The 13621-nt window shown below is 41.0% G+C and overlaps 1 protein-coding gene across 1 annotated transcript; it reads left to right on the top strand.

The window, feature by feature from the left end:
* Positions 1–12280: 12280 nt before the first annotated feature.
* LOC127185861 (claudin-34-like) lies at positions 12281–12919 on the top strand. The gene has a single exon (XM_051142450.1). The coding sequence runs from the start codon at positions 12281–12283 to the stop codon at positions 12917–12919; it is 639 nt and encodes a 212-aa protein (XP_050998407.1).
* Positions 12920–13621: the final 702 nt, after the last annotated feature.

Here is a 13621-nt window from a genome sequence, read left to right as displayed (position 1 = left end):
GCCCTGAGGGACAACAGTATTGTCTTGCCTGGCACTTCCTTCAGAGAAAGTCACTGCTGGTTTAGCAGACAATGAAGGGTTAATTTCCTCAGTCAAAGGTGAAAAGGGCAATATTTTAAGGGGTGGGGCTGAGGGTACTGAGGGTACTACTTCCTAGATGAGATAAACCCTTGAGAATCTGAGGGTTCAAAGTACTCAGCTCAAGTGTCTTCCTACCCATCCTCATCCCAAGTTATAGGCCACCAGTTCTTTACCAAATCAATGCCCTCATTTTAACTGCTGATACCCTCTGATGCTAGGACTTGAATTTTTGCTGTAATTCAACCAACCTTATAATGAGGGCATCTGTTTGATTTTCCACAACTTGAGCTCTGTGGCTTCTGGAGAGAAGATTCTCCGTCAGGGAACACTTAGAAACTTTTAGACTGATTGTGCGTATCTGGAGCTTGTCTATTTTATCACTAAGTTTTTTGTTGTCCTTCATGGTACTCTCAGAGGCCAGAAGTTGATCAGTTTTATCATGGAACTCATTCCTATGCTTTATCAATTTATCCAGAGATGCTAAGAGCAACAAGCCAACAACATTATTTTCCTCCAAACTGTCAAAGGTTTCATATACAGGGTCACCAAATCCATTGCCACTCACATTTAGTGAATCAGGAGAATCAAATGATGCATTTATCTCCTTATGTTTATGATCTAGTACTCTTCAAGTTTCCAGAAGAAGGAGTGACTGGAGAGGTTTTAGTAATTGTAGATGTTGCCAAATTGGAAAACCTATTCCAGATACTTTAGAGATTCATCCTTATACTTCTGTTGTTCTAGAACCACTGCTGGTACCAAAATCTGTATTAGTCAGAGTTCCCTAGAGTAACAGACCTTATACAATGACTCTCTCTCTCTCTCTCTCTCTCTCTCTGTTTCTCAGTCTTTCTCTCTCTCTCTCTCTCTCTCTCTCTCTCTCTCTCTCTCTCTCTCTCTCTCTCTCTCTCTCTCTGTGTGTGTGTGTGGGGGGGGGTGTGGGTGTGGGTGTAAGTAAAGGGGATTTATTGGAATGTCTTACAGGCTGCAGTCCAACTAATCCAACAATGGCTGGGGAAAGTCCAAGAATTAGTAGTTGCTTAGTCTACAAGGCTATATATCTCTACTCATCTTCAGTATATGATGGAATCCCAAAGAAGTGGGCTCCAATGCCAGTGAAGGAATGAGTAAGCTAGCAAGGCCAAAGCAGGCAGGCAAAGAGCAAAAGCTTCCTTTTTCCATGTTGTTATATAGGCTTCCAGCAGAAGGTGTGGCCCAGAATAAAGGTGTATCCACCCCCATCAATGTCTGGACTACTAGAAGTACATTCATCCACTTCAAACTAAGCAAAAGTAGTCTCTCACAGGTGTGCTCTCCATTTCTGGATTGTAGTTCATTCTAGATGTAATCATTGTGACAACCAAGAATAGCCATCATAGCCACTGATGCCAGACATGTGGCAGAGGAGTCCCTGCATGAAGGCCCAGAGAGGCTATTGCATGAAGCTGTGGAGGAGAAGCTTAGATTACTTTGGAGACTGTAGATGCTGGAGATGCCAGAGCCATGGAATACCAGCCAAGGACAGCTGCAGACAGGGAGTGGAACAAGTTTAGGTGAGAGAAGTGTATTGTGGTCAGCAAAGCTGGAAGGACAGAGCCATCTAAACACTCTGATTTTGAACATGGAGCTAAGGGATTTGGGGTGTTCCCTGAAGGGTTTTGGTCTCACTTTGGTCCAGTATTTAGTTGAAAATCATAATTCATTCCTTTTGGAATGGCAAAGTATACTCTGAGCCACTGTATGCTGGAAGTACGTGATCTACTTTTTTTTTGATTTTACAGGAGACTACAATGAAGAGATTGCCTTGAATCTCAGAAGAGGCTTTGGACTTTTAAATAGTGTTGTGAGAAGGAAAGATTCCGAGGACTTCTGACATTAGACTAAATCCATTTTGCATATATGGCCATGAGCCTATGGCCAGGAAGTGAAATGTGATGGTGTGAATGAAAGTGGCTCTCATGGGCTCATAGATTTGAATGCTTGGCCCCTAGTTGGTTCAACTGTTTGAGAATACTGGAGCAAAGTGTGTTACTGGTGGTGGACTTTGAGGTTTCAAAAGCTTCTACATTCCCAGTTAGCTCTTTCTTTGCCTCCTACTTATGGGTATGGATATGTTTACCCTCTGAAACTGTAATCCCCCAATAAACTTTTCTATAAGTTGCCTTGATCATGGTTTCTCATCACAGGAGTAGAAAAGTAACCAAGACATAGGGGTACACACAAATAATACTAGCATTCAAGTTGAGGAAGAAAGATCACAAAATTTCCCCCCTCCAAAAATAAAGCACAGCATAAATATTTAGTACTTTTGGCTTATGGATGTAGCCTAGTGTATGCCTGGTATGTGGGAGGCCTGTCTTTGTGAGTGTTCTATTGCTGTGAAGAGACACCATGACCACAGCAACCTTTCTAAAGGAAAATATTTAACTGTGGCTTGATTACAGTTCCAGAGAGTTAGTCTATTATCCTCATAGTGGGGGAACATGGGGGCATGCAGGCAGACATGGTAGCTGAGAGTTCTACATTGGGATCTGAAGAAGCAGGAAGAGAGAGCCACTGGGTCTGGCTTGGGCCCTTGAAAGTCCAAAGCCCACACTCAGTGACATTTCCTTCAATAAGACCACACCTATCCCAACAAGGCCATTCATCCAGGGCTTCCAAGGAGCATCAGACCCTGATGACTAATCATTCATGAGCCTATGGGAAGCATTCTTATGCAAGCCACCACGAGGCCTTAAATTTGGCTTTTTTTTTTTATTGAACAGTTACAGAAACATGTACATAGCATAAAATTTATCAACTTTCACTTTTTCCTTTGCACTGCTGGGGATGGAACTTCATGTTCCACAAGCATTGTGCCACAGAGCTCCCTCCTCCTTCCACATCTTATGTGTGTATCAGTATGGAATTGCACACATTCCCATCTCTGTGGAGTCATCACCAGGCATCATCTCCAGAATGCCTTCATCTTCTTCACATGGACTGGTAAACACTAGCACTATACCTTACCCAATGACATAAACCATTTAAAAGACTTTCTTTCTTTTGGTTTTTTAAGACAGAGTTTCTCTGTGTAGCCTCGGCTGTCTCAGACTCGCTTTGTAGACCAGGCTGGCCTTGAACTCACAGAGATCTGCCTGCCTCTGCTAACTTTTATTTCATTTATTACTTTTTTAAAAAATAAATTTAATACTTTGAGCCTGAGGATGAAGCTCATTAATGAAGTGGATGGATAGCATGAGAGAGGCCTTAGATTTATGCTATGTACATTTTTTTCTGTGATGGAAAATAGACATTTATTTGTGTTTTCAGTTTAATTGAAGGTGATATGAACCCCATGAAAGACTGTCTTTGAAATTCACTGACTTACACTTCCATACAGTGATCTTAAAGGACCAAAAGCCATACTTCCTGGGCCAGAGTAGACACAGTTAGCTCCAAAGGGTCTAGTGAAGACAATAGAGCTCTCTGTAGAGTTGAGACCAGATGGGCAAGCTTTAGTAGTGTGGACCATAGATGACCTTGTTAGCAGCTTTCAATGTCGGTCTGGGGAAAGTGTTTGCAAATGTGTGGGTTCCTATTAAATAAAGCTACTCCTATTTCGCAAAGTTCATGCTCTGCTACTGCAGCCTCTTCCTGTTCCCAGCTGGCTAGCCTTTGCTGTCAACATGAGTCATGTTAGGAAAGGTGAAGATGGATTTACACCAAGCTATTTACCTGTAATTCTTTTATTCCAAATACAGTGTTGTAATACTTTTAATGATATGTGTGTAAAATGTGAATAAAGCAAGGGTTGTTGGGATTTTTTTTTGTCTGTACCTGGACTTTCCATGATGTTTTGGGACTTTTTTTATCCAATAACTAGTGCTTTAGCATGCTTTTAGTGAAACACACACATTACAATCTGCCTGCCATTTCCAGATTTCCTGCTGCTCTATATCTGGTTAGTTGGAAGCAAAAATCTATACACATAAAGTTTCACCATCATGGACTGCCTTAACATGAGCACAATAAGGTCTCCAATGATAGACATGACTCCGTGGATGGGGAAAGCCCACCAGGCTCAACCTTACACAGAAAACTACAGACAACTAAGGAATATTGAGATCTGGAAAATAGTCTTCCCCAAGGAAGAACATGCCACTTGGTTATCCAATATCAAATGATCAGTCCTGAAAACAAACATACATACATACATACATACATACATACATACAACATTATAAAGACCGAGCAGGTTATAGTTTATATATATATATATCTATGTATGTATACACACACACACACACACACATATATATATATATATATATATATATATATATATATATATATATATATATATATATATATATATGCAATAAAAATTAATGAAAAATGCCCTGAATTAGAAAAAGAACCCAGAAGGGTATATAAAATTGTTTGGAGGGATTAAATGGAGGAAAGAAAGGCTGTAATTATAACCTTAATGAGAAAAAAAAAAGAAATAGTCTGGTGGTAATAATGGTCAGTCCTAGGCATTCACAGGTTATGGCATAGTTGTGGAACTCTCTGTATGTAGCAGGCTTGTTTGTGGTTTCACCCTGCATTCCATCCTGGCAAATGTGTACAGACTTCATGCTTGACATTTGCTACTTATCAACAGCTCCTTCTGTTTGACTTTTACAAAAATAACTGTGTTAAGTAGAATGAACAGTGTGAGAGGCTGCACTCACATTCGCCATTACAAGATGGCGCTGACATCCTGTGTCCCAAACTGGTAAACAAGTAATCTGCGCATGTGCGAAGGAACTTTCCACTTGTTGTGCTCTGCCTCTCCCGTGGCGTCATATCGCCTGATGAGTAACAGCCAATCAGGGACTGACACATCCTAAGCAGAGAACAGTTTCCTATATAAGGGATGGGTTTCTGCTGTTTGGGGTCTCCATTTTACTTGTCGTAAGCTTATGCTCTCCCTCTTAAGACGCATTAAAGCTTTACTGCAGAAGGATCCTGTGTGTGCAGCGTCGTTCTTGCTGGCGAGACGGTAATGCGAGTCACAGAACAGAGAATGTCTTTACTTCATATATTACAGCTTTTTTGAAAATAATAAAAATAGCAGCAGACCTGGTTGGATAGTTCAAGGGAAGAGGATATGAGCATGACTTGCTGGGTTCAAAATCCTAGCAACAGCCTCCAGAAAAAAAAAAGATAATGTCTTAAAAAACAAAACAAAACAAAACAATTTGGGGCTGGAAAGATAGCTCAGAGGTTAAGAGCACTGGCTGCTCTTCCAGAGGTCCTGAGTTCAATTCCCACCAACCACATGGTGGCTCACAACCATCTGTAATGTGATACAATGCTCTCTTCTGACCTACCATTGTATATGCAGATGCAACATTATATACATAATAAATAAATAAATCTATTATGTATACACATATGTCTGCACACCAGATCTCATTATAGATGAGCCATCTCTTCAGCCCCAAATGAAAATATCTTAAACTAGGTGTTGTACCACACACTTGCCTTGAGAGACTCAGAGAAAAGTGTTGCTGAGAATTCAATGCCAGCCTGAGCTATACAGCGAGGCACTGTGCAAAAATAAATAAATAGAGGAGGAGGAATGGGGTCAGGAAAAGAGGGAGGAAGAAGAGGAGGAACAAGAAAGAAGGAAAATAGAGGGAGAGAAAGAACCTCCTAACCATGTGACTAATTTTTTAAAAGATTTATTTGTGTATTATGTATACAGTGTTCTGTTTGCATGTATACCTGCATGCCAGAAGAGGGCACCAGATTTAATTATAGAGCCACCATGTGGTTGGTGGGAATTGAACTCAGGACCTCTGGAAGAGCAGCCAGTGCTCTTAACCTCTGAGCCATCTCTCCAGCTCCAAGAGAGTCTTTCTATTTTGTTTTGTCTTTTAAGACAAGGTTCCTCTGTGTAGCCTTGGCTGTCCTGGGCTCTCTTTGTAGACCAGGCTGGCCTCAAACTCACAGCAATCAACTTGCCTCTGCCTCCCTGAATGCTGGGATTACAGAGGTGCGCCACTGGGCCCAACTTGTGACTAATTCTTAAGTAATTTGAATAAACATTACTACTCATCTTATGTTCTTAACTTATAGTCAGCCAACTGTGAGAGGCACAGGTTGTATTAATTGTCACCAAATCTGTCCTATGTAACAACAAAAAATCTCAGCAGAACATAGTCCAAATTATTGACTTAACTAAGAAATCCAACCACTGGTCCACGCTGCACTCACTGTGCCATGTGTCCCTTGTCTCATCCTTGTGACTAGACATGCGTCCCTAGAAGGTAAAATAGCACCAGCTCAGTAATGAAGATGACTGTCATAGCTGTGGGCATGCCACACTAGGATCTATAGTGATTTACTAAAAGAATTTTCTCAATATATTTTAGGACATTTTTCCCTTTCATGAAAGCTCTGATCTCACTGGTTGTTCCACACATCTGTATCTTAGTGCATATTTCTTATGAATTTTGTTTCGTTTTGTTTTATTGAGATAAGGTTTCTCTGTGTAATAGCCCTGGCTGTCCTGGAACTTGATTTGTAGACCAGGCTGGCCTCCAACTCACAAAGGTCTGCCTGCCTCTGCCTCCCAAATGCTGAGATTAAAGGCATGTGCCATAATGCCTGGCCACTTATGATGAATTAACTGGGATCTTTCTTAGTGTCTTGATGCTACCTCTGCTACCATTTGTATTGATACAAGGTACTGTCACTACCTCCAATGACAGGGTTAGAAACTAGGCCTCAAAGAGAAGGAACAAAGTGAAGAACTTCACGCTGGTTTGAATTAACAAAATGGGTCTTGACCATAAGCAGGGAGGCACACTAGTAAATGCACCCTATCCCACAAAGGCTACATAAAAAAGCACATGGCAAACACAACTGAGAGCCTTGTATGGTTAGCCTCCAAAGGTATCACTGGACTCATACATCAATGGCTGCTACTTGAATGATGAGGTCACTAAGAGTTGGCACTTGATGACATAATAAAGGACTCAGAACTCTGAGCCAGTCCAGCAGTGCGCCAAGAGCTCACTGGTTACTGTGAAGCCAGCCACAAGACTTGAAGGACAGGTGAGGGGGGCTGTGTTCTCATCCAGCACAGCTAGCTGCTCATTCTGTCACCTTGCGGATCACTGGTTCACTTGAAGAAAACATCACAGGTTAGAAGAGGTCCTATCCGTCTTTGTTGTATAGTCTGAGTAACATAATGGGGTTAAATATTCATATCAAAACCACTATTAGGCCGGGTGGTGGTGGCACACACCTTTAATCCCAGCACTTGGGTGGCAGAGGCAGGTGGATCCCTGTGAGTTCGAGGCCAGCCTGGTCTATAAATCCAGTCCAGGACAGCCAAGGCTACACAGAGAAACCTGTCTCAAAAAACAAAACAAAACAAAACACTATTAGCTATTTTAATTGTATAGTTCTGTGGCTCACAGTGTCCATCTTCTCCAACTGAAATGCTTTCCTCATTAAATATTTCTCCTTCCTCACTGTCAAGGAGCAATCACCACTGTGCTATCCATATCTGGAGTTGACTGCCTCAGGGACGTCCTTAGTGAAATCACAGGACATTTAACCTTCTATGATATTATTATAATTTGGATATTATCTGTCCCATAAAAAAGCTCATTGTGTTGAATGCTTTGTTACTAGCAAGTAGCTCTGTTGTGGAAGGTTGTGAACACTTGAGTCATAGCTGAAACAAGTAGATACCAGTGAGGGTGCCTTTGAAGGTTTTTTTTTTTTTTTTTTGTAGGAGATCGTTTACAGATTTTAATAGGGTAACCATAGGTTTTTTTTGTTTTTTGTTTTTTGTTTTTTATTATTAATTTATTCTTGTTACATCTCAATGTTTATCCCATCCCTTGTATCCTCCTATTCCCCCCCCCCCATTTTCCCATTATTCCCCTCCCCTATGACTGTTCCTGAGGGGGATTACCTCCCCCTATATATTCTCATAGGGTATCAAGTCTCTTCTTGGCTACCTGCTGTCCTTCCTCTGAGTGCCACCAGGTCTCCCCCTCCAGGGGACATGGTCAAATGTGAGGCACCAGAGTACGTGAGAAAGTCATATCCCACTCTCCACTCAACTGTGGAGAATATTCTGACCATTGGCTAGATCTGGGAAGGGGTTTAAAGTTTACCTCCTGTATTGTCCTTGGCTGGTGCCTTAGTTTGGTGCTATCTCAGAAAAATGGGAATAGGGCTTCCTCAAGACCCAGCTATTCCACTCCTTGGAATATACCCAGAAGATGCTCCACCACACAACAAGAAAATTTGCTCAACCATGTTCATAGCAGCCTTATTCATAATAGCCAGAACATGGAAACAGCCTAAGTGTCCCTCAGTAGAAGAGTGGATAAAGAAACTGTGGTACATATACACTATGGAATACTACTCAGCTATTAAAAACAAGGAATTCCCGAAATTTGTGGATAAATGGATTGAGCTAGAAATGATCATGATGAGTGAGTTAACCCAGAAGCAGAAAGAATCAAATGGTATATACTCACTTATATCTGCATACTAGCCCAAGGGACATGTCCCACGAAAGCCTTCACTTACCAGGAAACTGGAACAGAGGGAAAGGCATCCTATTGGGACTCTAAATGAGAGACGCATGGGAGAATAGCAAAATAAAAGGATCCAAAGGGTCCTAGAAATCTACAAGTAGAACAATATGATAGGCAGATTTGGGCCCAGGGGTCCCGCTCAAACTAAGGTTTTTTTTTTTTTACTTTAAAAAATTATTTATTATTATGTATACTGTGCTCTGCCTGCATGTACACCTGTCTGACAGAAGAGGGCACCAGATTTCATTATAGATGGTTGTGAGCCACCATGTGGTTGCTGGGAATTGAACTCAGGAACTTTGGCAGAATAGACAGTGCTCTTAATCTCTGAGCCATCTCTCCAGCCGTCCCTGGTCCCATTTTCTCTATTTTCTGTCCATCATGAGGTGAGCAGCCTCTGCTTCCTGGTATCACCATAGTGACTTCCTGATGAACTTACCCACCTAACTCACCACAGCCAAGGACTATGAACTCGACTCTCTGAAACTGAACTAAACCATGAAAATTATCCCCTTAATGTGTTCTCTCAGTTATTTGGTCACACAGAAGCTTTGAGCTGTGACATTTCAACTTCATGTTTATCTTTTAACAGTTACCATGGTATGAAAGACACAAATTCCCAACTTGGTGATAAGATTAACCTCTCATGGCTGCTTTCTCTTGCCCCACCACCCTGTCTCCTAGATTTCTTGCCCTAAAACCAGGATACTTGTGCAACTTGGACATCTTCATCACTTGGTATAAGCTTCTCCCTAGAGAACAGTTTGTTAAATACATTAACACCTCTCGGAATTTCCCTGATTGGCAATAGCCCTCCTCCTGGTTCTTCTGGTCTCAATATGAATTCACAGCTAGTTTGATGTCTCTGTGCTGATGTCAGCTGAATACAATGCTGCCTTTATGATGGGTAAAAGGAAAGCCAGTTTAAGTCTACTCTGAGCTACCTCATAAGTTTGAAACCAGCATGGCTGCCTTAGTTAGGGTTACTATTGCTGTAACAAAACACCATGACCAAAAAGCAAGTTTGGGAAAGAGGGTTTTTTTTTTTTCATCTTATAGTTCTATATAGCTGTTCATACCAAAGGAAGTCAGGAGAGGAACACAAACAGGATAGGAGGAACCTGGAGGCAGGAGCTGATGCAGAGGCCATGGAGGGGTGCTGCTTACTGGCTTGCTTCACATGGCTTGCTCAGCCTGCTGTCTTATAGAATCCAGGACCACCAGCCCAGGGATGGCACCACTCACAATGCGTTAGGCCTTCTCTCGTTGATCATTAATTAAGAAAATGCCTTACAGACAGATCTTATGGACGCGTTTTCTCAATTGAGTTTCCTTCCTCTCTGATGACTCTAGCTTGTGTTAAGTTGACATAAAAGCAGCCAGTACAATGGTCTACATAATTAGGTCATATGCCATATCAGACCAACAGCAGCAAAGACATGTCTTCCTGAACCACTTAGAAAAATCTAGACCCAGCCTGGGTAGCTTTCAAAACCCTATCTCAAAGGAAAAATAATAATAATAATAATAAAATAAAAAAATAAAAGGTTGGAAATATGATTCAGTGGGAGCAGGCTTGCCTAGTTTGCATGATTACCTAGTTTCAATCTCTACTACCAACTGATTTAGAACTCTCAGTTATAGGATGATACTTATTAATATGGTTTCTGTGAACATTTCTCTAGCTATTACAAGAAAATTTCAGTACAAGCCTTAAGCTTTCTCTCCCTCATGCCCCACTCATGGTATTTAGTTTTTGTTTTGATATTAGATGAGGAGTTTATTAAATGAGCATGGGGGGAGAAGGAAAGGGAGAGGGGTACCACACACAGAGAGAGAGAGAGAGAGAGAGAGAGAGAGAGAGAGAGAGAGAGAGAGAGAGAGAGAGAGAGAGAGAGAGAGACAGAGAGAGAGACAGAGAGAGAGACAGAGAGACAGAGACAGACAGACAGACAGACAGACAGACAGACACAGAGACAGAGAGACAGAGACAGAGGAAGCGAGAACGAGGTAAAAGAGCCACTTGTGGTATTTTGAATAAAATCTCCAGACTCCTTGAAATTCTTCACAGACTGAATTCAGTCATTAATTTGAAAGGGATGAGGTCACATGGAAGGATCTTGCGAGGGGAGGAGGGGTACAAATTATGTAAATATAGTACTAAACTTCAAAAGTGTTTTAGAATTTTTAATTGAAAAAAAGAGGATGGAAAGATGGCTTAGAGATTAAGAGCAATCTCATTAACCACATGGCAGCTCATAACTGTCTGTAACTCCAGTTCCAGGATACCCAACAAATGGCAATGCACATAAAAATAAATACATCTTTAGAAAAGAAAGCAACAATAAACAAAATCAATAATAAAAAAGCTCACACAGTCCTACAATCCCAGGGCTTAGGAGTTTGAGGCAGGCAAATTGCCTTGAGTGTGAAACCAAACTTGGCCACATGGTAAGTTTGTGAGAAGTCCAAAATGCTAGTCAGACCTTGCCCGCACAAAACAAAAGCATTAAGCAAACAACAAAAAAATGTGATAGATTTTTTTAAACCTAAAATGGGAGGGGGTACCATAATCCTAACATTCAGATACATCTTTTATTTATTTTTTTTAAAGTTTCATGAAACAGGCTTTCTCTGTGTAGCCTTGGCTGTCTTGGAACTCACTTTGTAGACCAGGCTGGCCTTGAACTTGCAGAGATACACCTGCCTCTGTCTCCCGAGTGCTGGGATTAAAGGCGTGTGCCACCACTATCCAGCCAGATACATTTTATTTTGTTTCTTTCCAACAGGCCTCATGATAGACTAAACTAACTAACTAATCATAATCGTATTATAGTGTGTGCTCACTATTCTCTCTTCATTTTAGGTTATCATTCTGATTCCCAGTAGTCTTCTGTTTAACATGTGATCAGTGAAGAAGTCGGCTTCAGGTAATATACAGGAGAGAACTGTATATATTTTCCAGAATCACATAATCATCTATTATGTTTAAAATTAATTTATTATTCATTTGTTTATTTTTTAAATAATTTATTTATTTGTATTTTATGTGCATCAGTGTTTTGCCTTCATGTATGTCTTTGTGAAGGCGTCAGATCTTGGAGTTACAGACAGTTGTGAGCTGCCATGTGGGTGCTGGGAATTGAACCCGGGTCCTTTGGAAGAGCAGTCAGTGCTCTTAACCACTGAGCCATCTCGCCAGTCCCCTCAATTGTTTATTCATTTATTGATAGATATGTTGGTTTTCTTAGAGACAGGAGCTTATTATACAGCCCTGCTGGCCTTGAACATCACCACTATTACAAATAGTGCTATGATGAGCATCAATATGGGTAAATATTTGTGGTCAAATGTTGTTGTGTATCTGGACCAATAGTCAGAAGTGGAACTGTTAGAGGGTGTAAGCACTGTCAGGCTGTTAGTAAATATGGCCCTTCTCTGAGTTTTCTAAGATCACACTTATAACAGCATATCCCCACTTTCTCAAACATAACCGAGTCTTCCCTCCTGATAGTGGTGTCCCAGGGAACACTGTCCTAGCCCTAAGGACGTCATCCTTATGTTGTATTGTGTTTCTTTGCAGTGGTCCTGTGTGGACTGTCACCATGTTCTTGTTCAACAAAAGTGCCAACTGCCAAGTCGGAGGTTTTGCTTTGGCATCCATAGCATGTATTCTCTGCAGCATCTCCGCAGACCTCCCACAGTGGCGAGTCTGGTACTTAAATGAAACTGTGTTCTCCGAGCGTTCTGTAGCCTTTGTAGGAATGTGGAGAGTCTGCCTTTACAATCAAAGCAGCAAGCCCGACAATGCCAGAGGATGCCACGAATACAGCTACCATGACAACTCTGTCCCTTTAGATATTCACATCATTCAACACTTGTTACTGATTGCCAACATTCTTGGGTTGATTGGGACAGTTGCTACCATTATTGCTCTTCAGAACGTGTACACTGGGAAAGAACAGAAGAATGTCACGTACAATCCATTCATCACTTCAGCTGTTCTTAACATCGTAGCCAGTAGCCTTGTCCTCCTTGCTGTATTATGCAATTACCTTTCTGTCATCCAGGAAGCGGGAATTGCCTTCCCACCATCTTTCCAAATGCCTTTATATCCACCTCATCAGAGAATTGGAATTGCTAATGTAGTGGCAAGTCTAGCTGCCCTCCTGTTTTTAGGCAGCGGCATTATTTTCGTTTCTTACACTAACCCTGTGGAAAATGAAATATTTCCTGGAGTTTGAAAATACATTAACAGCTTTCATCACGTTGAAATCCCCAATTTCAAGGGGTTATAGCAAGTATTTTAAGACATTTACATAAATTTTCAAGGACTTTGATATCATACCTAAATAGCCCATGACAGAAAATGACCTAGTTGGCCTTCTGTTTCTGTCTTGTTTCATTATTTCATTGGTTGGAATATGGGCTTTCACTAAATAAACTCTTGTTCACTCGCTGACTTTGTTAGATCTGAGTTTTGACTGCTGTTGGCTATACATGGAAATGAGTGTTGGAGTTCATTCATCTCTCACATCACCCTTTGAATCTAAGGTAAAAACAAAAGCTGGCCTGTTCCCCCCGTCACAATAATACTATCTTTGTGGTGTTTTTCAATCTCACTTATATGCTGAGTACAAGACTCTGCAATTCCTCCTTTCTTCATCCCATTTAAGCCATTTTTCTTTTTTCCAATGTCTTTCCAATTCTATGTATCACATCCTTTCATGCCAATGCACTACAATACTATTTTCTAAAAATGGGCATTTCTTGCCTGACCATATTATGCCTTTATAGGCTTAACAATTATCCTTTGTTATCAAGCCCCTCACCTTAATATTGGATATTTTGATGACATATGGCTGCCATATATATTTTATCCATACGCTTAAGACACTTAGTTCTCTAATGCTTTCTTTATGCACAGAGGCAGATCAGGGCTCAGT

This window comes from Acomys russatus, chromosome X (assembly GCF_903995435.1).
Source record: "Acomys russatus chromosome X, mAcoRus1.1, whole genome shotgun sequence".
NCBI classification, from domain to species: Eukaryota; Metazoa; Chordata; class Mammalia; order Rodentia; family Muridae; genus Acomys; species Acomys russatus.
Note: the sequence above shows the minus strand (reverse complement) of the source record. Positions and strands in the feature narration are given on the sequence as shown.